This window comes from Toxorhynchites rutilus, chromosome 3 (genome assembly GCF_029784135.1).
Source record: "Toxorhynchites rutilus septentrionalis strain SRP chromosome 3, ASM2978413v1, whole genome shotgun sequence".
Classification (NCBI taxonomy): Eukaryota; Metazoa; Arthropoda; class Insecta; order Diptera; family Culicidae; genus Toxorhynchites; species Toxorhynchites rutilus.
This window is the reverse complement of record NC_073746.1, coordinates 312,570,288-312,594,787: the sequence shown is the minus strand read 5'-3', so window position 1 is coordinate 312,594,787 and position 24,500 is coordinate 312,570,288. Positions and strand designations below refer to the sequence as shown.

The window sequence follows — 24,500 nt, the reverse complement described above, 5'->3', positions numbered from 1 at the left end:
ATTTTTAAACACGATCAGCGTTTGTTTTGCTATAAAATTGTGTGATGATACATTCAACTGAAAACCTAAGATGAAAACTGCCAATAAAGAAGTCGATTTTGGACCAATCATTTGACAAATTCGGACCTGATTGCTGTTTCTGACTATTTGATGGACATTTGAAAAGTCGCCTGGCATCCCTGGTAAACCCGTGCCGTAGTATCTAGTTTCTCGCCAGCAGCTCACACTGTGTGAACGGACAAGGCGAGTCAACCAATTGTCAAGCGAGTCCACCGGGTCAGTAGCTGCTCATTGTCAAGTCAGCTACTAGCAACGTATAAATGGGCCTTAAGAAGCTGTTTGACTGTGCTATCGATATTGAGATAGGTACTCACCGGATTTTGTTGTAGCGGAACTACTCTGTTACGGTCGGAGACAATCGTTTGCTGGAAGGATTCCAGCGCCTGGCCTATCTTCACAAGGGAGTCCAGAGGATGAAAAATGTTGATGTTGCTATCGACAATCCACTGGAACTCATTCCAGTTGGCTCGAAGGTAATTTCGCCTAGCTTGACACCCAGATTCAACACAACAGGGTTGTGCTCGGAGAATTTCTCCGCAAATATGTTATAATGACCGGACTGGAAATCCTCCGCTAGGGTTATCGGATGCCTATGAATATAATGCTGTTGAAATTTGCCTCGTTGTAAACCGGGATATTTTGGTGCTTAGGGTGGGTACTCGTCGAAGCCTTCATGCAGATCAAGATAAATTTCAGGCGTTTGAGGTATTCCTTGCTTGTTGCTTTGTGTGATTTTCCCCAGTTGGTGAACTTCGGATCAACTTCTTCCATCAACTCGCTATCATCAGGCTTATGGTTTGCTCTACATTTTATGCAGCTGGGGGTCATGTGGCAGTTTTTGGTCAGATAACCAAACAGAAAGTGTTTCATACATTGGGTGGCGTCGTGGTGAATCGGCTTGTACCGGTCCCACTTCACTACAATGTATAATAGAGCCCTTACGTTCAGCAGTTTCCTTAGGCCGGCTCGCTGCTGGTTCGGGTGGGAAGAGCAGAGATGGGGGGATTACGTAGGACCACCTTGAGTGTTTTGTTGGCCTCGATGTTAACGGCCACAATTTAAATTGTTTCAGAATTTATTCGGAGGTTTTCTTGCATAATCAACGACTATGAGGGGTTCGTGAAATCGTTGAGATTTTTTTTTTTAACGTATGTGAGGCTGTATTTGAGGTATTTAAGGCTCTATGTGACGATCTTCCGACACCAGGATCGCTGACTTCTGTACGACATTTTAAGATGATCAGAGCTACCGATTATCTTAAGATGTCCTGCAGGTGTCGGCGATTATCGTTGGTGACAATGTATTTCTCTTTAGCGAAGCGGTCTAGCGGGCTCAATGATGCTCGTAGCGTTGAAAATACCGTCGATGATGGTAAAAATGGGTCAAAATAGATAGTTTTCGAATTTTGTGTTGAATAACTATCATAAATTAGAGTAAAACACAATTTTGATGACGTAGAAATGGTCTCTAATGATGAACACTCGTAAGTGTTCAAGGAATTGTTGAAAAATATTTATTTTTCACTAAACGACAATTAAATGAAAGTTGACCCTATCTCACCCATTAGAGGGGATGACAATGGGTCAAAGTAGTAAATATTAGGCTGTCAATTCATTTGTTCATAAAATTAGTTACAATCATCTGTTTTAAGTCAAATATGCGCCGTTTTGTTCGATGACTTGTTCCCAACGAGATGCCAACTTCATAATACCCCTGTTATAGAAGCTCGCTTCCTTATTGGCAAAAAAACTCGGATAGCCAATTTTCATAGGCCTCTTTTGTGGCTAACTTCTGACTACCTAGCTCGATCGCCATGGACAAAAACAGGTGGTAGTCACTTGGTGCAAGGTCCGGACTATACGGTGGATGCAAAAGAACCTCCCATCCGAGCTCCCGGAGCTTCTGGCGCGTCACCAAAGAAGTGTGTGGCCTGGCGTTGTCCTGATGGAAGACAATGCGGCCTCTGTTTATCAAAGATGGCCTCTTCTTCATGAGTGCTACCTTCAAGCGGTCCAGTTGTTGGCAGTACAGGTCCGAATTGAGCGTTTGGCCATAGGGAAGCAGCTCATAATAGATTATTCCTTGACAATCCCACCAAACACACAGCAGAACCTTCCTGGCCGTTAATGAGGGCTTGGCCACCGTCTGAGTCGCTTCAGCGGGCTTCGACCACGACCGTTTGCGCTTCACGTTGTCGTAATTGACCCACTTTTCATCGCCAGTCACCATCCGCTTCAGAAACGGGTCGATTTTGTTGCGATTCAGCAGCGATTCACATGCGTCGATACGGTCAAAGATGTTTTTTTTTGCGTCAACGTGTGTGGCACCCATACATCGAGCTTCTTTGTGAATTCAAGCTTCTTCAAATGGTTAATAACGGTTTGATGACTTATCCCCAGCTCTTGGCCGATGCTACGGCTACTACTATGCCGTTCTTCCTCGGCTAATTCAGCGATTTTGTCGCAATTTTCGACAACAGGCCTTCCGGAGCGTGGCGCATCTTCGACGACCTCTACACCAGAACGAAAACGTTGAAACCATCGTTGTGCGGTGGAAATGGAAACTGTATCGGGTCCATAAACTGCACAAATTTTATTGGCAGCTTGAGATGCATTTTTGCCTTTGTCATAGTAGTACTGTAAAATATGTCGGATTTTCTCTTTATTTTGCTCCATATTTGCGACACTATAACTCACGAACGACTTAACCAAACAAAACACTGTCAAGGACTATATTATAAAATACCTTTCCAACATGCTATAGTATGACTCGATACAATGAATACAACCAGAACTACGCGTTTACAACGACACCTCGCGGAAATACCGCAGGACTTTTTTGACAGCCTAATATTACTTTCTATTAAGAATTGTGTTTAGAAATCAATTTCTCAATAATTTCAAGATAATTTAACAACATGTAAGAGTCTTGAATAATTATTTGAGTTACGAAAATAGTGTCAATCCACCTAGAAGTGCGATGGAAATGTTTATGTACAGCCATTCCATATCAAACCGATATAGTGGTTCTCAGATTTTAGTGAAAAGTGGTAGTTTTGTTTTTTACCGCAAAACATTAGACCCGTATTTTTTATCATTAGGGTGATCATTTCCATTTTAGCCCATTATGCCCAAAAAATACCATTTTTTTCCCTTTTTTTCCAAAAATATATTTTTTTTAAATTCATAACTTTGGAAATACTGGACCGATTCAGATGATCGACACATCAAATTAAAGCCAAAATTAGCTAGTCTCTTTTGGAAAAATATTACACTTGCAGAAATTTTGAATTTTAGTTTTGTAATTATTGATTGTATTTTTTTATAGTTGTCCAAGGGCGCTATATTTTTTCTTGAAAGCTATGATTTTTTTAGATAACATATTCAAAATTCAGAGATGCGTTATTTTGCGATTTTTCAAAATTAACTGAGGTACCGGAAAATCATTTCACGTTTTTCTCAAAAATAACTTTTTTTTTTAATTCATAACTTTTTAACTACTGGGCCGATTCAGATGATCGATATACCAATTTGAAGCCATATGAAATACCATATATGCATGAAAACTGTATTCTAGTCGCATATATATGTCCAGTCGCATAGGAATGTTGAACGAAAACTGAAAACATGTTAACTTTGCAAAATCACACGAAAACGAAAACTAGCTCATTGGCTTTAATTTGATATATCGATCATCTAAATCGGTCCAGTATTTCAAAAGTCATGAATTTTTGAAAAAGATCATTTTTGGAAAAAAAAAGGGGGAGAAGTTGATTTTTCGGACCACCATAAAATGGAAATGGCCACCCTGATGAAAAAAAAAACGGGTAATGTTTCACGATGAGGAATAAAACTACCAATTTTCATAAAAATCTGACAATCACTATATCGGTTTGGCATGGAATTCAATTTTGTGCTTGACCCATTCTCACTCCCATTCAGTGTAAATGAGATTATATCGAAAATATTGAAATTCGAATGGATTTTTTTTATGTTCAAAATAAGTAATGACTCATCTGGCAAGACTTTACAGAATAATTCTATCCAATATTTACAATTTTAGTAGTTTTGTATAATGCTAGGCATGAGATTCTTTCTGAGGTGTTAATTGATGGCTATTTACACATCAAACTTTGAATTATTAAATTATTAAATAATAACTATGTGTACTACAGTTAAGTATTATGCATTGGAAGTTGTGGAAATATGTCTCTTACTAAACTGTTCAGAGCTTTCAAAAATATTCGCAATATTCGTCAACATATTACTAATAGTAACTTTCTCCATTTTTGACCCAATTTTCAGCCCCATCGACGATAGGGAAAGTGGGGGCATAGTGGTCACCCTAAGGAATGTGCCCATTTCCAGCGTCTACATACCGATTCAATTCCCGTTTCTCGAAGAATATTATAGTTCAACTCATTGTTCTTCAAGATAGCAAACGGCTTTAAATTGAAAAAATCAAGATAGTACACTTTTCATCATTAGAAAAAAAAGTGAAAAATCGAACTTTATTTTTGCTTGGAGGTAAAGTGGTCACCTAGTGGGGGCAAAGTGGACACCCGTCCATATCAAGCTAAATGGGATAGATTTATGCGTTTTTTTTTCGTCCAAATTTGTTCAAGTCGTATTTGTTGTAGTAGGTACATGCATCAAATAAGCTTGGCCTATTCACCTAGAGTCTCAATTTAAATTTTCTCATGCATACAAAAATGTAGTAAGAAACACATACCGTTCCGCATAATGAGGCCTGGTTTAGTTGGAGTCGCATATTTATCCATTGTCATAGCCACAAAAGGATCTTCTTTAAGAGCAGAATGTGATGCGGTATATCAGCTTTAGTAAACAGAACATTGTAAGTTGTTATTCCCCTATGACCACTTTGTCCCCAAACATCAAAATGATTTCTATGCTAATTAATCGCTTAGGTTAAAAAAAATATCTGTTCACCTCTCCTAGAATATGTGAACAGTTGTCCAAACTCATTATTTGTCCAATATATCAGATTGAATAAACTAAATTTCACGAGAAATTCCTTAGATACCATGCGCACAGAACTACGGCCTTATGGCTATCGAGAGAGCAATTTCTGTTTTTATTTATAATTTGATATCCGACAGCTCTACTGAAGTACAGGGTGACTCAAAAGTCATTAAAATCTTCGAACATAAGGTGATTATTATTATGGCAACTATAGTCAATAGTTATATTACCAAACAATCAGGTGACCACTTTGCCCCCCATGACCAATTTGCCCCCTCTACCCTTACCTCTTTTGTCGTTCGTCCACTCCTTCTTCTTGGTTCACGGATGACTTCAACGAGATGTTGTTTAGGTATCTGTCTGCCTGTTTGTGATACATTCTAACGGTACTTGGCCTCTCAGCTCGTCATCAAACGATCGTTTGACTGTATCGTTTACGAATATTGATAGGGGATTTTTTCCCTGTTGGGTATAAATCACTTTGAACTATTGTGATACGCCCCATTTTTTTCTACTGCACTTCAAGCTTTTCTAATGCTTATGCCAATAGGTGTTAGAATAACATGTTTAACCCTTAGAGTACGGAGTGGGGTTTTTTTAGGATTAGTTTTTCTTTAATAACTTCTCGCGTTATGCACAAACTTGTGATTACAGAGCAAATGTTCCGAGGTTTCGCTCTCGGCATTGCAAAACCGACAAATATCATCCTGTACCTAAGTTTCGAAGATGTATTCGCTCGGACAGTGTCCTATTATAAGATCTGTTAGAGAAATCTGAGATCTTTCTCATCAAGACTCAGCAGTCTTAGAGTAACTTTAATACTCGGCGTGATCTTTTTTTCGACTGGTTGAGTTTTAAGCCATTCAGTTGGTCCGATCTTCACATTTCTTCTACTCACTCTACACCCTTTACAGACAGGTGGCTTAGTTGCCGTAAGAGGCAAATACATTCCCAGACAATTTTTGGAGAGCATTTAGAAGCATTAAGAGCTTTAAGTGTCGCATGACTATCTGAGAATATGCATTGCTTATTAAGCAGTTAGATGTCCTTTTGAGGCAGACATTTAAACATTCTATTATTGCAGCAATTTCTGCCTGAAAAGCTGTTGGCCAGTTTCCCATAGCTACAAAGATTTTTGTTCTGGGCCCATACACTCTGGCACCTGTTCTGATTCCCATTTTCGACCCATCAGTATAGAACATCTATTACAAACGATGGAATTGCGATCATCCCATACTAATCGAGAAGATTTGATCACTCTGTATGGAATGTTAGTTTTAGGTACCATCCAATCACGGTTTATTTCCGAGGATGGTCTAACGAGTAAAATAAAGTAAAAAACGAGTAGCAACACATTCCAGTCGCAGCTATAGCCTACTTTCCTTTTTTCACAAGTGATATCCCCTAAAAATCAATAGAGAAGACGCTTACTTTACTATACATCCTCAACACTTAAAAGAGAAGAAAGCCCACGATTACCAACACATATCATTCTATGGTACCCATGGCCATTTCTTTCCAATCACTTCCTAGCTTTCCTAAAGTTGAAATATGTACCTTGTATATTTTTAACCTCATCTTTTCTCTCCGTCCCATACTTAATGTTTCAAATTTTATACATTTTACGTTTTTTATGCATAGCATGTAGATCGTTTCGCTCCTCTAGTCGCTTCCATGATGATAATTTCACACAATGTGTTTCCTTCGATTATGCTTGTTCTCTGGTGATTCATTTTGAACCAATAGTAAACAGTTCAAATGCATCGTTTGTCGGGTTCAATTAATTGCTGCAATGATTGTTGTTGTCAACGAAAGACGTTATTTCGAATCTCATGATATTATGCAGCTTTCCGTTCGTTACTTATCATCTGGAGCGTTCGCACAACGTTTATTGATTCGTTTTATTGTTTTCAAATTTTCTAGGAAAAAAAAAGGTTTATCACCTTAACGTGACCTAACTTTGCGAAAGGTAATTGGAGTAAAGAACAACAACAATACTGATGGATAAACACTACCGGATTCAAAACCAAAAAACAACAACGCACGCTTTTCACTAGTCAGTGTGTGTGTGTGTGTGTACAGTGTTAGTCGTTCACACAACAAAAGTGCTTCAATATGAAGTTACACGGAATTTTGGGTCTCTCGCTTAGTTTATTGCCCTCACAAGGCGCTGCTACTACTTTTTTTTACTAGGCTTCCATTCTCCCGCAAGAAATGTTGCTTTCTCATTGCTACGTTTTGTTTCTTTGCTTTCTAATTAGGCTAGCTGAATACCCTCAGTTCTGTAAATAAGGACTGGCGAATTGGGAAGAACAATTAATACCATGAGGTGTACAAAGATTCAAAGCCACGAAAGTGGTACCGAATGAAACGAGAGTGTAAAGATGTTTCGGACTGTGTTGTTTGGGTTGATTTCTGTTAGTTGAAACAGTCAACAGAAAATATAGAACTAACAAGTAACCTTTAAATAGACCGTAACAGTGCTTCTATATGCGTTAAGAATTAATGATAATAATAATAGATGCTAAATATAAAAAAAAACAAAATAAAAAAGCTACGGTGAAGAGAAATCGTGCTTAAGAGTTAGTGATGAGATTAGAATTTCTGGCTCTTATGGGGTACGATTTTGTTTCACTTTAAATAGCATTAACATTCATATAAAATTGGAATTCTCTCAACGGCTGGAAGCGATAATTTGAACGCTGTTGTTTCTTAATCAGTTATCTGTTCCTACACTTTTTTTTGATAAAAAGGGGAATAGATGTTTGGCACCTACAAAGTATTTTTTAAAGTTTAGATTTCTCTCGCTCTAATAACACTGGCTGAGTATTTCATCCTAAATATACAAAAAAAAACTGACATTTTCGTATCCTTCGGGAGGATATACTTTCGGTACTTTGAAAGAAGACACGGGGAACACTACCGTATCGTTTGATTCGCGCTACGAACAGATCGTTCAACAAATAGTCCTCTCTCTCGATGGAATTGAGAGATAATCGAACCATTCAACAATTTGCTTTCAAGGGCTCTGACGCTCACATTTTTGGAAACATGGCCAATATGGCGGCGCATATTTTCTGGGGATTGGTTTCATCGGGATACATCTGCATCACTGCCTGGACTTGCTCCTCGGGGAAGATACTGGCCAGGTGATAGTGCAGTCGGCGTCGTTGATCCTGCAGTTGCTGATGGGCTTGCGATGGGGGTCCTATTACACCGGATGTGGCGCTGCTCGGATTCCCCACTTGCTGTTGGGGTGGCCACAAGTTGATGTGAGGCTCCGAAGATGATGCTGGTGGCGGACCTGTGTGCCACGGACGGGATGGATCTGGAGCTGAAGCTATGCGTGTGACATTCTGAAAGAAAAAACTCTGGTTCAGTATCGATAGGTTGATGGGTTCAGAATTGCTACAACCTCGTGCAAATCCCATTGGGCTGCTGCTGGGTTTGACCGCGCACCTCCGCTCAATGAAGGCGCCAGTGGTCTGTGTGGCGAAAGTTGCACGGCCGAATGGTGCTGTGATTGGTGCTGACTGACATTTCGCTGCATTTGATAGATTCGGGGGTCGCATCCTGCGGGATTCAGTGTTAGTTGTCGTTGCAGTTTACGGTGTAGATTCACGCTAGGGTCCATGCTGCGATCACATGGATCCACTTGTTGCTGCGGCTGTATTGGTTGCGTCTGTTGTTGCTGTTGTTGCTGCTGCTGTTGCCGATTCCACAGTGATGCACTGTAACTATTCGAATGGTGGAGCTGCTGATTGTATGTCTCCTTAGTGATATTTTCTATGCTATGAGATTTGGGGAATATTTGCGAATCGACTACTGTGTGCGGCAGCGGAAGTGGCGAAATGTCCCAGTTGGAACGGTTTGGGCCTGTCATATAAGGATGCTGTTGTGGCGCGTGATGTGACTGTGATTGATGTAGCTGCTGTTGTAATTGATCCCCCGGATTCATGCTGAATAGGTTACTATTACTGCTGGTGGTCGTACTGTTACTTTCAGGAGGTACATTGGACCTTGTGCGACCTACGATTAAAGCGCATGTTACACAGATTGTTTACATACAGATGTTCTGAATACTTACACAGCGCCTTACGTTTATCATTGATTGGACTAGTTTCACTGCTACTGTTGGACAACGGTACGCTAAGAGACTTGCCTTGAATCACGGTTCTCCCACCGGTTGGACCACTACCAGCTTCACCTACGCTAGCACAGCTTCTGGCCTGCAAGTGGCGGGCAGCGTATTCTGACAGTCGCTCAGTCACCGATTTGTGCGGCATGCTGCCCCGCTCGGGATGATAAAATTTACACTTGTTGCCGTAAGTACATTTCTTCCCGTAGGGGCATGGGGGCGGTGGATCGCCCTTCCGAGGCTGTACACGCAGAAAGTTGTCCAACGTTGGTCCGGAGCGCCCCAGGGGGTCATCGGGGGGCATGAAGCGATCATTCACGAACGAGTACATGAGCACCCGCTCTTCTACCACTTTCTTGAACTCGGAACTCTCCTGCACTAGATCACGATAGTTATCGTTTGACACTACGATACCGTCGTTCTCGGCAGCGAGCTGGAAGAGAGAGATAAACAAACTGTGTTGAAAATCTATAATGAATAAGCGGACTCGGCGAACTTCGTCCCGCCCAAAATTATTTTTTCTGATATTTCCTGAATGAAGTTCAAGTTTTCTTACCGAGCGAACGTTCGTGGGTTTAATCGCAGAACCCTCTAAAGGGCGAACACGAAATTATTGCGACACCGAAAATGTCATGCCAATTTTCTTATAATGTGTAGAATCAAACCAAAATTTTAGGGTAGTTTTATACATGTATTAACTTTAAAAATCAAAAGAAAAGTTAATCGATGGAGCCTTCAGTGTAAAATTGAACGCATTTTCGCTTGATGCCCTCCATCAAAGTATTTACAGTGTCATTCGGTACCAGTTTCTCAGTTTTTTTTCCATTTTCTTAACATGTCCATCTCGTCTTTGACTGTCTTCTTGCTCTTCCGAAGTTCCCGCTTCATTATTGCCCAGTACTGCTCCACAGGGCGCAGCTCCGGACAGTTTGGCGGGTTCATGTCCTTTGGAACAAAATGGGCAGAATTGGCCTCATACCACTCTAGGACACTTTCAGAATAGTGGCATGATGCCAAATCTGGCCAAAATAGCGGAGCTTCGTCGTACTGCTGCAAGAACGGCAAAAGGCGCTTCTCGAGGCACCCAGATTTGTAGATCTCGCCATTTACTGTGCCCTTTGTCACGAAAGGCTCACTCCTCAGTCCGCAAGAGCATATGGCCTGCCAAACGAGATATTTGGAGGCGAACTTCGACATTTTCTTATTCTTAAATTTGTTGTTCACATCAAACTTGCTCTTGCCGGTGAAAAACTCCAACCCCGGAAATCGGCTTTTATATACGTTTCGTCGTCCATCACACAGCAACCATATTTTGTCAGCATCTTCTCGTGGAGCTTCCGTGCCCGAGTTTTAGCCGTCGATTGTTGCCGCTCATCGCGGTTTGGGAAGTTCTGTACCTTGTATGTATGTAGTCCAGCTCTCTTCTTTGCATTCTGGACGTAGTTTTGCGACATGCCGATCTTTTTAGCCAAATCACGGCTTGAGACGTTGGGATTTGCTTTAATCATCCGCTTCACCTTTCCCTCCGTCTTTTTGTTCTCCGGTCTCGGTTTTCTTCCAGCTCCTTTGCCGTGGTCCAACGTCAACCGCTCCTGGAACCGCTTCAACACTCTGGAGACGATTGAATGGTGAATGTTCAACATTTTTCCCATCTACCGGTGCGACAGGTCAGGAAATCCCAGGTGTTTGGAAAGAATTTGTTCTCTCGACTCGCGTTGGTTCACCTCCATTTTCGTTGAATCGAAAAACACGACTTCGAGTTTGACAGCATGTAGACAATACACATCAATGAGAAAGTGTGCAAAATTTGGTTGATTTTTACCCAATTATGCCCTGTTGAATGTGTCGCAATAATTTCGTGTTCGCCCTTTATTGATTGATCTTTACAATTTCCATTTGACTCTTTACAATTCTCATTTACTATAAATTTCCTATTAATTCTACCAAAACTCACCATTATAATGTGAATTTACTTTCAGACAAAATTTTCGCTCAAGATTCTTGATTCATTGGCAAATAACATGTAGGGTAGATAGGGGCAATATGACCAGGCGGGGCGAAATGGGCCACCCTTCGTTTGGGGTTGTTATCGAACCATTAACACTTATTTTCCAACAATTGAGTTAGAAATATGCTTATTAAGTGTCTCCGCAAAAACCGTATTCGAATTCAATTGTTTCAAAAAGATATTGGAACAAAACTCACTCTAACTGATTTTGACGAAAACCATATACGAAAAGCAATCAACAAAATAAGCGCTGTACGCTTCATACTGAAATTTATGACTATGCTCTTTATATCAATTCGTGCTGGTATTATTTTTGCACATTTCCACTGTTTTCTTGCATTGCTTTACCGTTTCATGAAAAAGATCAGTTATTTTTATTGAGCGTAAATATACGGGGCGGAATGGTCATACCTGCTTGGGGCAGTATGACCATGTATTTTTTTCAACATAACCTGTAAATACAGCTGTCAATATTTGTAAACATAGTTGGAAATAGCTAGATGTGAAATCATGCTGCGGAATTATACCAGAACATCCGATCGTAAAAAGTGGTGAAAGAACGGCTTGAACGCGGCAATCGAAGCGGTGAAAAGTGTTACGTCAGTGCGACATGCAGTCTTAGTGCATTGTGTCCCGCGAGAAACACTTGAACGTTATTTACATTGTGCAGATCCTTTGCAGCTCCAGCTGTTCGGATCGTTTGGTAATGTTTTTACGACGGAGCAATATTCTCGCTATGGAACAGCGGTTCTACGGTGTTACGACAAGAGAAATCCGGAAGCTGGCGAATGATTTGGCCGAAAGAAATGACATTCCTCACCCTTCCAATAGCCAAATTAGCCAATCTATGGTTGGCTGGTTTTCGAAAACACCACCCACAACTCTCTCTTCGGACATAAGAAGCAACCTCCGCCGCCAGGGCACAAAGATTCAATCGCATTGCATTCGGGAAATTCTACGATTTACTGGAGGACGTACAACAGAAATACAACATTCCACCAGTATTGCAATTCTACGTCGATGAGAATTCAGTGATTCCAGTAACTATCTCTTGTCAATAGGAGAAGCAAGTAAACTAAAAATTATTATCTCCATTCAACAAGTGCAGACCAGAAATGCCAAAATTCATTGCGCGGAAAAAGGCAGAAGAGCGCTATAACTTTAGCTGAGCGCTAAGTGCTGAACACGGAAAAACAATCATAGAATCTTCCACAGGACTCCCTATGTTGCTACTGTCGGTACAATTCAGTTCCTCTACGGGCGGCGATGGATGGATCCAAGACTATCGATGCCACTAGTTGGTACATAACGGCACAGATATTCTCTGTTCCTGCTTTGAGCAACGAAAAATTGCAGTCCAATCATTTTGATCACATTGTTATATTTTGTACATGCTAACTGAATAAAACCCAATGAAATATACGTGATAGTTGCAAAATAGAATAAACTTTACTTTTATGAACTTGTTATGTTATTTCCTAGCGAAAACATGCTCAAAAGATTCAATCAACTAACATGGTCATATTGCCCCGCATGGTGGCCCATTTTGCCCCGTAGTGCTTTCGATTGACGGAAATGGAACACATTTTTGAAAGTGTAAATTTTCCACATACATCTTTTCTAAAGCATATTCATAAAAATTTACATCGATCAATAAGGTTCCAAAACGTGAGGTTTTAACATGTATAATAATTTATAAATGTTTCTACGTGTTTAGGACGTTTCGTTCTTAGACCATATATGCCCTATCTACCCTATCTCATGACATGAAATACGCGTTTGATACAGAAAAGTAAATTTTCATTCATAATTTTTATTTTCCACCTGAGAATCGAATCATTTTTGGAAAAAAAGGGAAAAGCCGATATTTCGGACCACCCAAAAATGAAAATGGGCATCCTATTGAAAAAATAAAAAATACGGGTCTAATATTTTGCGAAAGGGACTCAAACTACCACTTCTCACGAAAATCTGAGAACCACTATATCGGTTTGGCATGGAATGGTTTTATATAGATAGATAGAAAAAAGAAGGAGTGCCTTATTTGGCCTGAATCCATTTCCACCTTCGAACAAAAATCAATTTTGTTAACGCAATCATCGAATGGACTAACAACGCTTATCATGATGTAGTTTCCGAACACATGGGAATTCAATTTTCCAAATTTTCCGACCTTCATTCAGAGTTTTCCGAAAATTTTCCGATTTTTCTCTCCACTATATAGATATATTGGCAGAGACAAATACAACAAAAATAAAGACGACTCAAATGGAACCATTCCTCCCTAGGGTTAGCAACACATTTGGTCAGAGACGCCAACCTTCCTGATTTATCAGAATTTCCCAGACTTTTTAGCACGCTCCCTGATATCCTGACGAATACTCAATTTATCCTGATTTTTCTGAAATGATCCTGATTTTGGTACTGTTTACGTTATTCGTAATAAATATACTGGTTTCCATGCCAAAGTTTTCTGTCATGATAGTTCTCCGGCTCGCGCTCGCGGAATATATATTACATTAAGTTAAACTTTGTACTTAACTTTTTTATCTCTACTCTCAATTGTTTCGTGGCTTCCCAAAACATTGCCAGAAAATTTCATTAAACCAGATTGTCTGACGAATTTATGAAATTACAACATTACAACGAGATTAAGTTTGAGGAACAACATTGCTTTATTGAGGATAATGTGTATGTAGATGTATCCCCAGAGTTATTAATGTAGGAATACGTTTCAGAGTGTAAAATTACTCAAGAGAAAGCTTTTGAATCCACAGTCGATATGAAAAGATTTTATATGTAATTTGTTCGTCTGATTCAAAGTTGAATAAACATAAAAGATGGGACTACGGTAAATATATCTATAACCGTACTAAATATCATTAAAATTAGGGAAAAGTCTAAAAAAAAAGTCTTCCTCTGCTGATATGCTTTCCTCATTTGTTCAGTAAAGATTTATTCCAAAGCATGGATGATGAGTTCAGTGGAAATTTGAATATTGATTTCTCTGCAAATCTCTGTAGTGATGCTGTAGGTTTATCGGAAAAAATATAAACTATCAAAAAGTCAGGCGAAACACTAGCATTTCCGCTTATGCGAGAATTTATACCAAGCTTGTTAATTCTTTTAAATATCCGGCCTTCGCCCGAAGGAAGGAAGAATTATGGATATAAAATTAAATTATAATGCTTTGATTGAAAATGATGTTTTTGTTTTCCCAAAAATCGATATTAACTTTTGGTTTCAAAGTTTGGAGTAAGTTAGAAGAGCATTTAATCGCAAATCGTACCAGTAATACAAAATGCTACGCGACTATTAGAACGAACGAGTCGTAACTTTGAAATTATGTATATCCTTTCGATATGCGTTAATTTTTCACGAAGTTACAGCATGTCAAAAATCGCTTGGAATTTCCGATTTCGCACTCTGTTCCCCTAATTTTTTTTGTCGAGTGTTGTGCGAGCCGTTCGCCACGAATAATTTATCTCAGTGCATCAGCAAATGCACCCCGATGAATTTATCAACACATCGCTGCAGGCAGTACCATCATGACAGCGAGAAACTGCAGCCGCACGAGGCGAAGAAAAAAAGTGGCCATGTTTGGAATTCTTCACTGTGCTTTCGATGCGTATAGTCGTGAATTTTATCCAATCAAACAAATAAAATGTATTTTACGAAATATATAGTTATAACCAGAAAAGAAAGTTGTTTTCCATCATGATGTGCGATTCCGTGATTCCGTATTAAGTTCCGTGGTATAAATTAAGGAAAAATGTTAAGTCGTGAAACATTACAGTCCACTCGTTAATTAAGCAACAAGTGTAGTCTCAAGACCGCATTCACTGTTTTGTGATATGGTGCATATAGGGTAGATAGGGGCAATATGAAAAGGCGGGGCGAAATGGGTCACCGTTCGTTTGGGCTTGTTATGGAACCAATAACACTTATTTGCCAACAATTGTGTTAGAAATACTCTAATTAAGTATCTCCGTGAAAATCGTATTCAAATTCAATTGTTGTATAAAGATATTGAAAGAAATATCACACTGACTGATTATCACGGAAAACATAAACTTGACTGCGCAAAACAGTCAACGAAATAAGCTCTGTACGCTCCATGCTGAATTTTATTATGAGTTTGCTCTTTATATCAATTCGTACTGGTATTATTTCTGAACACTTTCACTGATTTATTGCGCTGCTTTGCCGTTTCATGTGAAAGATCGGTTAATTTTTATTGAGCGTAAATGTATGAGGCGGAATGGGCATACCTGCTTGGAGCATTATGACCAGGTATTTTTTCAACATAACCTGTAAAAACAGCTCTCAAAATTTGTAAACATAGTTGGAAATAGTTAGGTGTGGAATCATGGTGCAGAATTATATCAGAACATCCGATTGTAAAAAGTGGTCACAGATCAACTTGAATGCGGCCACCGAAGCAGCGAAGAGAAGTACGACAGTGTGACAAGCATCCTTAGTGCATTGTGTCCCGCGAGAAACACTTAAACGTCATTTACGTTGTTTACGTCCTTTGCTGCTCCATATTTGTCAAAAGCAATTAGCCGGAATAGATTGACTGGCTAGTTTTCGAAAGTGTCACCCACAAATCTCACTTCGGACCCCAGAAGCAACCTCCACCGTCAATACTAAATGATTCAATCGCGTTGCAGTCGGGAAATTCTACGATTTACTGGAGGATGCACAGCAGAGATACAACACTCCACCAGAAAGGCAATTCGCCGTCGATAAAACATCAGTGATTCCAGTAACTATCTTTTTTCCATGGGAGCAGCAAGTAAACTAAAAATTATTATCTTTATTCAACAGGTGCAGACCAAAAAATCAAAAATCCTAGCAATGCGGAGAAAAAGGCATATGAGCGCTAGGTGCTGAGCAAGAAATAACCATTATGGAATATTCCACAGGACACCTTATATTGCTACTGTGGGACACAAATCAGATCCTCTACGGGTGACGATAAACGGAACCAATGCTATCGATGCACAGATATTCTCTGTTCCTGATTTGAGCAACATAAAATTGTTGTCCAATCACTTTGATCACTTTGTAGTTTTTTACACATGCAAACAGAATTAAATCCAATGAAATATACGTGAAGGTTGAAAAATAGAATAAGCTTTCGTCTTATGAACATGTTACGTTATTCCTCTACGAAAACATGCTTAAATTATTGAATCAATAAACATGGTCATATTGCCCCACATGGTGGCCCTGTTACGTTAGTTACGGAGTTAGTTCTTGATAATAAAATGAAGTGTCCGTTACCAATCTTTGTGACTTTGTGTCAAAGATATCGATAAATAAATTAGAAATTTAGAAAATTTTCTGAACAAATATACATTGTCGGTGCCATATTCATTACTATATGTTGATATGAACGACACTCATCTGTATTAGCATCAGACGGGAATGCAGTGTAAAATCATCTACAATGTTGTCGAAATGATGAATATCAATTCTCCACCCCCCAAACCGCTAGATCTAATCAAGCTTCATCGCAATACGTACCAATTAGCGAATCAAACAACCACAATTACTACTCCTAATGAGTCAACGAAATTAAAGAGCGCAAGCCCTGCTGAGCAGATGACTAACCATTACTCACCTTCAGAATGTATCTGTCATCGTAGCACACCATACGCTTGCCACCGACCAGCCTGGAGGGCGTAAATACCAGCATCCGTTCCTTCTCGAGCTCATTCAGGATCTCTCCGTCCTTGACCGGATTGTCTGGCCGGGTACTTTCCTTGCGCCACTTGGGCACAAACACCGTAATGTCCCGGTGGCCTCGATTTTTGAACCAATCCACACACAGCCGGATGCCTCGACACGAGAACACTTCCTTATTGCCGTGGCTCATCGCCACATTGCTACCGTCTATCACTATCGGACGGAGAGATTCTTCACTGGCACTGGCGCTAGCTCCGACCAGCGTTGAGCTGCTTCCGGTGCCTTGGTGCAGCAGCAAACCCGGGCTGCCATATTCAGACGTTGGTGCTAGTAGCAGTGGATCGCCAAGACCACCGTCCGTGGTAAACTCTCCGGTTCCTTTGGTACCGGATTGGGATCCTAATTTAATCAACTCGGCAAGCAGCTCATTCTGGGCGGGATTGGGCCCTAGCCGCTGCAGGGCTGCTTGCACCAATCGTTCAGTGTAACCTAATTTCAATGCAAATTCTACGCGTTGTGTGTATCCAGGTGATCGGTCCTGGTATTGCTGTAACTGCTGCTCTGATTGACTGACATACTCGGCAAACTCCTGGCCCAATGTGTCACTGGTTGTGCGAGACACTTGCTGATGGGATAAATCATCACCCTCGCAGTCACTGTCATAGCTGGAGTCCTCTGCTTCGGTCACGCACAGCGAGTCCAGGTATTGCTAGAAAAAAAAAAGAAACAAAAACAACAAATGCATCAATAAACGAAGAAAGCGAACAAATACTTTTAATCGAAACCTTGCTACATGAGCGCAAAGTACACATTTGTAGATCCATTGACAGATGCTTTTTGAGATAGCGATCCTCTCCAGCAGAGGATAAAGAAGGGGGTACGAGCAAACAAAAACGAACACGCTGCCGAAGCCGGATGTTTGCTTCTCGGCATTTGGGAAATGTTAAGATTGTTTTGCGTCGTCACCTGCCGTGTGGATAAGCCCTGGCTAAAGCGTGCTACACAGCCGCTGTTTTGCAATTAGTGTGAGGTGCAAACGATATGGGGGGAGCGTGTTCTTCTTTTTTTTATAGTTACAAGTAAATTCCGCAAAGAATGGAACTTTGAAAGGTGGCGTACTTTGTCAATCAATCTTGATCGAGTAAGGTTCTGCAATTTGATCCAATTAATGAACTATGGAACGGTGCTAGGCACTTGTCAGAATAATTGTATTTAATGGGATGCGAGATAATGAAGAATATAATAATCCAGTGCTTCATATGAGTTAGATGTTTTCCAACATATTCTTCAACTTTTAATTTATTTTTTTTCAATTACATTTTATTTTTTGGCATACTCTAAAATGTCACAATGAACCTCTTAGAAAAATGAAAATCGACTCTCCTCTCAGTAGCTTCGATTCGACTAGGCGTACTTCGGCATTCACCGTCAACATAATTTTTGACTAGAAAATGAATTGACGAGCGTTGAGAACGAGAATGACTGATGAACTGCTCTAGTCAATAATTGACGTGACTAATGAATACAAATCTGCCTCTTAATTCAACAAACTTCAATCCGACTTCTACTTCCTCTTGATACGAATCTCTTTACCCGCGTACACAATTTTATTTTTGCGTCCATATAAAGTGAAACGAAAACTTGATTTCGGATGCAAAAAAGTAGTTACACCATTAATGGACGATTTATTGTCTAGGGGCTGTCCACATACCACGTGGACAACTTTAGGGGGAGTAGGGGTTACGAAAATGTTCACGCTTGTCCATGGTGAGGGGGGAGGGGGTTTTGATAACGTCCACGTGGACACGTTAAGTATTTTTTAAAGTAAAACATTCATGTTAATAGTCAAAATTGAATGAGATCCGTTTTGTATTTATACGATTTTTTGAACTTCACGCCCGCCCTGAGTACTCAGTATTCATCAATAAAAAGACTGAACTGCCTGAGAGTGCTGCTCGGTCAAACATCCATAATTTTTCATATGACAGAACCTCTTTCCTGAAATGTATATTCTGATGGGATCACAGGATCCATCAATCTCTTCCAATCGGTAATAGAGGGCCATTAAATCCGTCAGGATAAAGACACCCAATAACACAAAGAATGTTGGATTTTTTGTAGTATTAAAAATCATCATGCAGGTTGAATTTTGCTCTTGATGACAAAACGGTTTGATTTTTTTTCGAGAACTCTCAAGGATTTCTGAACATTGAAAGGAACAACAAATTCTTCCATGAGTGTACGGGCCGTATCTCTGGAGATCTATTTCTTGCAATGGTGTTGTTCTTCATTGATGTCTGGTAATTTTTGTAATACGCTTCTTTTGAGTTGTCTGGAAAGTTCATGCTGCTACTGCTGATTAATTAAAAGAAAAGATTAATCTTAGTAGATTCGCTACAGATGTCGAAAATCACCGTTCATGAGAAACGAAACATCACGAAAAATATGCATGCAACAATGCATGGACTACATATTAACTTATATTACGGAACCCGATCAGATTTGACATATCGCAATCCGAACGAAATAAACATTTGCATTCTGCATTTCAAGGTTGTAACATTTGCACAATCCGATAAGATTTGACTCGATCAGATTAAGGGGCTTAGAGGCACGAATTTCGGACGTTTCTTCGAGCTCCGAAAAAAGTAAAACAAAGAATATTTTTACCATCCATTATATACTATCTTTCAACAATAAAACAAAAATTGAACGGAAAAAAATCATCCATAATTAGACGCTGATCAAGTGAGGGGGCTCAAAAAAAATTGTGCCATGGCGTACACGATTCCAGCTCTTCTGGTTATCTGAAACAAACAAATCGAACAGATTCTGAATCAGTAAAGATGCCACTATCGGATGAATCTCGGACAAGTCAAAAACGTGTTTTTTGACAAAATGGCGGAGATTTGAAGAAAAAAATGCTGTTCAAAACAGTTTTTTTCGAGTTTCTTGATTTTTTGAAAATATTAAAATTACGAAATAATGATTTTTTATAGATTCATGCGATAGAGAGATGTATACAGATTGTATTCATATAAACATAAATCGGATGAGTAGAACTTGAAATATCGTGTAAGTCCGTTTGAAAAAACATGTTTCGAGAAAAACGCGTTTGAAGTTAATTGTTATGGCCGTACTAGATAAGATATCGCATCACTAAAATGGCTATAACTTGGTAAATAATGAGATTTTCAAAAAGTCTGTTCTATGGTATATTCTTAAATGTCTGAATTAGAAAAATTTGAAGAAAAAAATTGATTTTTTTTCAAATTTCTAGACTAGAATACCCTCCCTCTAATTTCATTTCGGAATAAGGGTTTTTTTACCGAGAAACACTTCAAGGGACTTATCTCATACTGCGATTCGTTTCATAAACGCGACGAAAATACATATTTGTAGCGAATTGTAAAGGGCAAATCATTCGCAAGAATGTTGAGTTAAAAAAAAACTTAGCAAGTGAATGGAACCCCGAAGCAGGTTTTCGCTTAAAGAATGTTATGGCTGGGTCTGGTAGGACTGGAAGGAAATCTGTATCATGAGCTTCTACCAAGCAACTAGTTTCGATGAATTCCAACAAGTATTGTTAGCAGCTGAACGTATTAAAATCAACGATACAGAACGCATCTAGGGCACTTCTAAAACTCCACCCGCCTTACTCACCAGATATTGTATCTTCAGATTATTAACTGTTTAGATTCTTGTAAGAACTTCAACTTACTGCATAGCATTAGTTCTGAGAGGATGGAATTCTCAAGTTACATGAAGGAAGCTGAAATATTCAGGAAAAACCGGTGCATCTATGACCGAAGAGATGTATGTCTACAAAAATATGCTTTTGGTTTTTTCCTTAGAATCGGCATGAATTTTTCAGGACAATATTTAGCATGATTTAACAATTAAGGGTTGTAGGTCAACGGAATTATCGATCACGATGATACTGCAGTTGTTTTGTTTTTACTAGGATCATTAGAGCCATCAGGCACTACCGAACCTGTAAAAGCGAACGTCATTAATGTTTAGACGAGAAAATTCTGTTTTCAAACAAAGTGCTTGATTTCATTGTCTGATTTTTTGAAAACTCAAACATCCAGCCAGCTCCAATAAAAATACTCGAGAATAAGTTCACAATCGATATTCTAAAATGGATATGGAGATGACGTAAATGAAATTCGGAAGAAAATAAAGAGCTCCCGGACAATGTTGAAAAAAATCGAAGATTTCAAGACAAATCGATACCATTGGTAAGGCTATAATTTTTATCAATAAAAATATGGAATAGAAAATATAAACAAACTTAAAATGAAATTTAAGCGAAAAAATAGATTTTCTTGATTTTTTATTCAAAACCGGAGGAATGTCCACGTGGACAACAGGGGGAGGGGTATAAGGAATGTCCACGCTTGTCCACGGAGGGGGAGGGGGGTGTCTAAAATCATGCTTTTTCTGTCCACGTGGTATGTGGACAGCCCCCTACTCACCGTGAACTCAAACCAACGAACTTAGACAGTTATCAGGTATGCTATGAAGGTCCTCGCGTTAGTATTTTTTTCCCCCTTTTGGGTGTGAACTACTGCGCCAATTATTTTGAACTATTGTGGTATACCCCTTTTTATACTACACTTCAAGCTTATCTACTACTTATTGATGAAGGAGTAGACTGAAAGCTATAGCGTGATAGGTGCCAATCGGGAATAATTTGATAAAATTTATAATCCTGATCGGCGACGCAGACCAAATTTCCTTGGGCTCCAGAATAGCTTAATCAAGGTATTGAAGTCTGCGTCTAGTTAGAGCTCCGCAGTTACAGAGCAAATGTTCCGAGGTTTCGCTTTCGGCATTATAAAAGCGACAAATATCATCTTGTGCTAAACCTATGTTCTTAAGATGGTATTTACTCGGGCAGTGTCCTGTTACAAGACCAGTGAATGTGCTGAAGGCTTTCTTATTAGGGCATAGCAGTTGTTGAGTAATTTTAATACTCGGCGTAATAAATTTTTTCCTCTGTTAAATTTTTGCAGCCATCCAATTGGCTGTCACTTCCCGGTCTTTCCATTTTTTCAGCTCGCTTTTCAACACACAGTCAGAAAGTCCACAGAATGGTTCTGGACCAGTGAATGATGAGTTTCAGCCGTTCCATATGTATTTCGAAATGTATTATAAATTTTCCACAATTCTCCCTTAAAAACGAGGACGACACTTAGTTCATGCAAATCTTCGTAGATTCAAATCAAAATATAACATGAATGAAACCATGCAATGTGATTGGTGACACAACAAAACGAATGGCAGAAACCCAAATTCAGCTAAATGACATGAATCAATTTTTCATTTTTTTTTCCGATTTCTTTATTTTTCCTAATTTACATTTTTTCGTTTTCCGAATAAATATGTTTTAATTTATCCTTACATTCTCATGAATATTTCAAGAAAATCGATAATGTGTCATCACCAACGCTTACCAAAATAATTGAGCATTGCATGCGGACTAAGACAAAAATATGATTTTTTTTGATTATTTTTCTAATTTGTTAATTAATTTTTGGCGTATAAGTAAAGATAGTAAAAATTAACTAAAAATAATTCATAGTGTAATATTTACATCGGGAAAATCGACAGTTTCACGTTCGGAACAAGAAAAAGCGCGTAGGAAAATTTTTGGACAATCGCCTCAAAAATCCCACGCCTCTTATCGATAGACAGATAAACAGCTCGGAATTACTCATTTAATATATGTATTCTATGTGATCGAGAAGCTCAAGAATTATCAGACAGCTTATCGAAATAATTGTAGCGGAAGGAAATGCAGGTCCGGAGAAGACCGGAACAATATTAAAGCAATCCGAGTGTTGAACCCAAAATTTCAATGCGACATGTGACATAAAAGTTGTGCAAAAAACTGTTGGATGCAATAGCGAATTCAATTCGGCGAACCGCTTTGGCACGACAAATTTTGCTGCATGGGTTATTAGGTTTCCGAATATCACTCACCAATACATAAACACATAAACAAAATCGAGAAAGGAAAGGGATAGAAAAGAGAAAACAATAAATACAATGGAATGTATTGTAACTATAGATTTCGAAAGGAATAGAAGATTAAAAGGTTATAAAGGAGGCACCCATTACCAAAAAGAACCACGTTCATTACAACTTTGGAGGCATAGGAGACCCAAACACATTATACAATCAAAAACCAATTTTCATACCGAATTATCAAGAACCAGTTGTAAAATATTGTACATGAATAGTGAATAGTAGTAGTTGATATTGTGGATAAATAAGTTGTGTAATTGGCGTTTAAACTGAGCGAAGTGTTTTTAAAAATTAAAATTACCATCCGATTGATTGCGAGGGAGGAATCAATTCACAGGGCAAGTACCCAATACCTGGAGGATACAAAAAGTGAACCAGAGCAACAAACAGAACACGGTGTTCAAGATTCGCACAAGGCAGATGTAGCTTACAAACCCGTTCTGCATTTCGATGGACGACAGGCCAGACCTGCTTGGGGTCTCACGAAGGCCCGACACTGTTTCGATCGGATTTGGCATCCTGCCCGACTGAGAAACGATCTGGCGTACTGATGGCATCCGTACCTCTCAGGATAAAAGTAACGAGTTCAATTCTCACTCCCGAAATTCTTCCAAAAATGGAAGTAAAGTGACGAACGAGCCAAAAAGTTTTGAAGGTGTGTGTTATAGAGTATACAGGAAAAAAATCTGTCCGGCTTGTCTTAGACTGTTACAAACAAGTCGGAGCTTACTAATGCCCATCTGATGAAAAGTTCATGATAAAGGGCATTTTGGGAGTGGTGGTTCAATAAAGGAATGTCAAAACATAACTATATAATAGAGGCGAATGAACTGAAAATTTTTAACCCTCTCAAAGCCAAAAAGAAGAGGAAGAAGTATATAGGTGGTACTTGGCGACCTATTCTATGAGTACAGTCTTCATATGACAATACGGAAAGTTACAATAACCACTATATAACAACCCAGAAAATATGCAAATTGAAGAAATGAATGAGAAATGCAAATTCTTCGCAATAATCCCGAAAGTTTATTCATAGTCGGGATTCTTGTGGTGGGCAGGAATCATTTTTTTTCAATTCTCTTCCGTCCACACTGAATCGAGATGAGATGGGCTATTAATCGGGAATTTCCGTTTGCGTCATCTCGGCTAAATAAAACAAACAGCCTCCTCGTGACGCAAATGGGATGGTTGGATACACCCCTTACAGACAGATTCACTAAAGAATAGGGTAAACGTTGTTGGTTTGTCAGATTTAGGAGATTTTCACGCAACTAGTAAATGCAAATCGTTTTTTCTTCATGAAAATCACATATAATCAAGACGGATTTACCGGATTTCGGAAAAAATCCGGATTTGAAGCGAAATTTCTATTAAAATACAGGAAGTATTTTGAACGAAATAAAAAAGAGACCTATGGCCTAAACACGAGTTATAGATGTGATTGCGGAATAATATTTTTCAGTACATGTCACATAATCCAAAAACTGTTTCCAGATGATAAATTTCTAGAACATAATAAATTTCAAAACAGAGTAAATAAAATTGGTCTATATGTGAACCAAACTTCAGCACATGAGAACAT

The 24,500-nt window shown here is 39.1% G+C and overlaps 1 protein-coding gene across 2 annotated transcripts in view; it reads right to left on the bottom strand.

Annotated features, from left to right (window-relative positions):
• Positions 1 to 6,593: 6,593 nt before the first annotated feature.
• Positions 6,594 to 24,500, bottom strand: part of LOC129776989 (probable ribonuclease ZC3H12C) — an 80,241-nt gene continuing 62,334 nt past the window's right edge. For both annotated transcript variants that reach the window (XM_055782997.1, XM_055782998.1), the window contains exons 2-5: positions 16,818 to 17,591; positions 9,130 to 9,613; positions 8,458 to 9,071; positions 6,594 to 8,398 (exon numbers count right to left, since the gene is read on the bottom strand). In XM_055782997.1, the coding sequence (XP_055638972.1) occupies positions 8,078 to 8,398; positions 8,458 to 9,071; positions 9,130 to 9,613; positions 16,818 to 17,591 (2,193 nt within the window). In that variant the 3' untranslated portion in view covers positions 6,594 to 8,077. The remainder of the gene's footprint in view (positions 8,399 to 8,457; positions 9,072 to 9,129; positions 9,614 to 16,817; positions 17,592 to 24,500) is intronic.